The sequence below is a fragment of the Tupaia chinensis genome, unplaced genomic scaffold (assembly GCF_000334495.1).
Source record: "Tupaia chinensis unplaced genomic scaffold, TupChi_1.0 Scaffold000129_1, whole genome shotgun sequence".
NCBI lineage: Eukaryota > Metazoa > Chordata > Mammalia > Scandentia > Tupaiidae > Tupaia > Tupaia belangeri.
The window spans coordinates 834,035-838,990 of NW_006159598.1; the positions used below are offsets into that span (position 1 = coordinate 834,035).

Consider the following 4,956-nt stretch of genomic DNA (forward strand, 5'->3'; position numbering starts at 1 on the left):
GAAAGTAATCCAATTTATCACAACCACAAAAAGTACAAAAAGTAGGGACCAGCAGTTAGTGTAATGGCTGTCGCTGGACTCCCATGTAGTCGACCGTGGTTTGAGGCCCAGATTCAGCGGCTTAAACTCATGTTGGGCATGCGTACGTGTGTGCCCAAGATCCCAAGAGAAGAATGGAGGAGAACGGATTGCAGCATGGCCATCCCCCGGGGGTGGGAGGGTGGGGTGATTTCTCGCTTTCTGTCTCTCTGTCTCTGTCTTTCTGGTGAGTGCATGTGCCCTATGGCAAAAACCTCTTCAAAAAAAGAAAATAAAAAAGTACAGAAAGGATATCTAGCAAAAAATCTAATGAAGGAAGTCGAAGGCCTCTACAAGAAAAAATATAAATGAAATTTAAATAAAATTAAATATATTTTTAAAAAGAAATTGAAAATGATACAAAAAAGTGCAAGGACATCCCTTGTTCCTGGATTGGGAGAATATAATAAAAATGGCAGATCTACCCAAGTTAATTAACATGTTTAATGCAATCTCTATAAAATTACAAGAGACATTTGTCTCAGATTTAGAAAAGACAATCATTGTATTGGTCTGGAACCATAAAAGGCCCTGTATTGGCAAAGCAATCCTATGCAAGATAGTGGAGTGGGCAGCATCTCACTCCCTGACCCAAAAATGCATTACAAAGCTGTGATAACAAAAACAGCATGTATTGGCACAAAAACAGACATGTGAACCAATGGAACAGAATTAGAGACTCCAGAAATTAATCCCAAAACATACAGCTAACTGATTTTTGACATAGGGTAGCAGTCAATCCAGTGGGAAAAAGTAAATCTCTTTAGCAAATGGTGCTGGAAAAACTGGGTATCCACCTGCAGAAAGATGAATCTGAGCCCCCATCTCTCACCATTAAAAAAAATCAACTCAAAGTGGATCAAATATCTAAACCTGAGACCAAACTATAAGACTACTGGTGGAAAACACTGGGGAAACTCTGGGAGATGTTGGAGTAGGCAGATACTTTTTTAAAAAAAAAATTTATTTAACTTTATTTATTTTAGTTTGAGCAGAGAATGACAGACAGAGAGAGAGGAAGTGAGAAAGCAAGCTGCCAGGTCTGGGACATGAACCTCAGTCAAACACGTGGGAGTCCAGCGCCCTTAACCACAATGCCAACTGCCAGCTTCTTAAATAAGACCACCAAAGCACAGATAATAATCCCCAAAATAGACAAGTGAGATTACACCAGATTAAGAAGTTTCTGCATGGCAAAAGATACAGTAATTAGTCTGAATCAGCAAACTTCGGAATGGGAGAACATTTTTGTAAACTATGCCTCGGATGAGAGACTGATGACCAGAATACACAGGGAACTCAAGGGACTTATCTGGGAAAAAAATAGATTAATCCCATTGAAAGTTGGGAAAAGGGGCTGAATAAACAACTCTCTAAGGAAGACATATGAACAACCAAAAAGCATGAAAAAAGGCTCAACATTCCTCATCATAAGAGAGATGAGAACAAAACCACACTGAGATACCACCTAACCCCAGTCAGAATGGTGAAGATGAAAAAACCAGAAAATGACAAATGCTGGAGGGAATGTGTTGACAGGAGGACCCTCCTACACTACTGGTGGGAATGTAAATTGGTCCAGCTACTGTAGAGAACAATATGGAGGTCCCTCAAAGACCTACAAATAGAATTACCATATGATCTAACAATTCCACTCCTGGGTATCTACCCAAAGGATAGGAGAATGCTCAGCTGGAGGTGCTTGCACATCAATGTTTATTGCAGCATTATTCACAATTGTAAGACATGGAACCAACCCAGATGTCCATGAACAGATAAATGGATTGGAAAAGTGTGGCACATACACCCTATGGCATACTACTCAGCCATAAAATAACAAGACCTTGGCATTTGATAGAAAGTGGATGAATATGGAAGATTTACTGTAGAGTAGAGCACGCCAGGCTATGAAAGAGAGACATTGTATGTCTCCACTTAACATATACCAACTGTCTGCACTCTGTGGTGGAAACAGAGATTAGAGGACATAGAAGCATTAAAAATGGTTACGGATTTTGGAGACAATGTGGGAAGAAGGTGGGAAAAGGAAGAATGGAAGGAAAGAAATTAAGGAGGAAAATAGAGAGGCAAGGCATTTATGGGACACAGAAATAGGTTATTATCTGTTGATAATAATGTGTTTTGTATCCTTAACTGGACTGGTGTGATGAGTAAATTCAACTTACAAGCAAAGTGATGTATAGTGATTAAAGACACACACACACAAAAAAAGAGAAAAGTGAATATAGACAGTCTCCATGTTGTATGGTTAGACTTACAATTAAGTGCATTTTTAACTAATGATATTTCAACGTACACTGGGCATATCACCGCATAACCCCATCATACATCAAGAAGCATGTATAGGACACATTCTGAATTTTTTTTTTTAATTTTATTTATTCATTCATTTATCTTAATATGACCAGAGAGAGAGAAACACACACACACACACACACACACACACTCACACACACACAGAAAGCAAGTCACCAGGTCTGGGACTCGAATCATGGTCGGCCATGTGGGAGTGTCCAACGCCTTAACCACCACACCACATGCTGGTCTCGGCACATTCTGAATTTTATCTTTTTTTTTTTTTTTTTTTTTTTGGGGTTTTTTTTTTTGCACTCACCAAAAAGACAGAGAGAGACACAGAGACAGAAAGCAAGAAATCATCCCCTGGGGGGATGGTCATGCCTCTTAGTCCCTTCTCCTCCATTCTCCTCTTGGGTTCTTGGACATGCATGCACATGTGCCTGGCATGAGTTTAAGCCACTGGGTCCGGGACTCAAACTGCAGTCGACTTCATGGGAGTCCAGCGACATAGCCATTACGCCACAGTCTGCTGGTCCCACATTCTGAATTTTATACATTTTTTGTGTGTCATAAGGCACATGTGCTCACAGAATAGAGACACAGAGAGAGAAAATGAAAAATTTTCCCCCAGGGGAAATGGCCATGCCACAATCCCCTCTCCTCCACTCTCCGCTTAGGATTTTGGGCACACACAGTGTCTGGCATGATTTTCAAGCTGGTGGGCTCAGGACTTGAACCACACTTGGTCATGTGGTATCCAGTGTCTTAACCTCCATGCCACCTGCTGGTCCCAAGGATTTATATATTTTTATACCAACGCAGTTGTGACATGATTTTTAATGTATTTTTACAGAGGAGGGCCCCACAAAAGTAAAATGCTAGTCTGAATGGAAGCCTGTGACATAGTCTAGTGATGCGGGGACGGCGCTGCAGGGCGAGAAGCCACTGAAAATGCAGGAGCTGGCCATGCCTGTGGGGAGGCTCGGACCCCAGCCTTGCCTTCTCAACGACTCTACTCCATCCAGGCGATGGAGGGGATGACACGGGGTGGGCAGGGCCCTGAAGCTGACACAAGAAAACAGACTGATCCGAGTAAACACAGCCCTGAGGAAAGCACCCGCAGAGCCGTAGGATTTGGGGGCGCGTGCTCAGACGATAAAGTTACAAAGGAAAGCAAGGAGACCATTCTTGCTGCAGCGAGGCCAGCAGCTCCTCCCAGGGCACAAACGTGGGGTGGGACAGTAGGAGGGGGTCAGGAGGGTGGCCCTGGGATGCCGGCGATGTCCTGGGTCCTGGAGGGGGCTCGTTTGTCAAAAACTGCCGAGTCATTTGTTTGGGGGCACTTTTATCTACGTCTTATATTCCTCCCACCCAGAAGAAAGGATTACAAAAACCCCGACATGGGTCAAGGGGTCCACTTCCCAGGATTCCCACCTCTTCCAGCTGCAGCCACAAAGCTGAAAAGAGCCTTCTGTGAATCTGGGTGCACGATCCTTTTCCCACGACATCCTGAGCATCTCCGAGGGTGGACAGCCCCAGGGCTGGCGTCCTCACTCCACACGTCCTGTTCGGCTGGACTCCTGGGTGCAGGCTGCAGACTCTGGAGCCCGGGGCCCTTCACGCTCTGGAGTAACGAGGTCACGTGAGCTAAGTGGTGAGGAACTCAGCCCTGGGCCCAGAAAGCCGTGAGGAAGGGAGAAATGTCCACCCCTTTCGAAACCTGCCCTTTCCTTTCTGACTCTCCTCTCTGCCAAGTCCCACTGCACGGTACCCACAGCCATGGTGTCCCCGGTCTCCTTCCAGCTGGGCTCCCTCTGTGCCCGGGGCCATATTAACACGCAGAACCCGCACCCCACTGCCCCCGCGTCCCTCTGCTCAGCCCTCCTGAGGCTGCACCTCCTACCTGGCAGAGAGCAGCCCCGCCCTGCCCGGGTGTCCCCCATGGAGGTTCCTGCCACCGGGAGCTCCATATGTGGGGAGGCGTGTGTCTCCCTGTGGTCAGCGACTCCTAGGGGGCAGCGTCCAGGTCTGGGGTGGAACTTGTACTGAGAGGAGGTGGCCATGTGGCATTGGAGGTGGGACAGGCACCTCCCACCTGCCGGCCTCCATGGCTCATGCCCTCACGAACGTCGACCACCTGTGAGACCCACTTTCACCTTGAAGAAAATGCCACCCCAGAGGAAGGGTGTGGACAGGGGGAAGGGCTGGGGGGCCTGTGCAGTGTGGACTGGGTGAGCCTGTCCCCCTGACTCTGGGTCCCGGCAGCAGCCGGGGCAGTGGGTGGGGATCTCTAGGCGCTGTCCCCGCCCCACAGTGACTGGGTCTGAGGTTCCTCCTGGGGAACTCACTGCTCGGAACTCCCCGTCTTCCTGTGGGGCCTCCCTGGGTCTGGCAGCTCTGAGCTCCTGACAGCAGAGCCCTGAGGAGCGGCGTCCTGCCCTGGACCTGCCCCCATGCTGCTGCGGCTGCTGCTGGCCCTGCTGGGGCTGGGGGAGGCCCTGGGGGACAGGGAGGCTAACAAGGATTACCGCCTGGAACTGCAGAGGCAGCGGGGGGGGG

At 47.9% G+C, this 4,956-nt stretch overlaps 1 protein-coding gene across 1 annotated transcript in view; it reads left to right on the plus strand.

Moving 5' to 3' along the window:
* Positions 1 to 4,728: 4,728 nt before the first annotated feature.
* Positions 4,729 to 4,956, plus strand: part of LOC114007139 (sialic acid-binding Ig-like lectin 12) — a 4,605-nt gene continuing 4,377 nt past the window's right edge. The window contains exon 1 of the mRNA XM_027770364.1: positions 4,729 to 4,945. Within this exon, the coding sequence (XP_027626165.1) occupies positions 4,851 to 4,945 (95 nt within the window). The 5' untranslated portion in view covers positions 4,729 to 4,850. The remainder of the gene's footprint in view (positions 4,946 to 4,956) is intronic.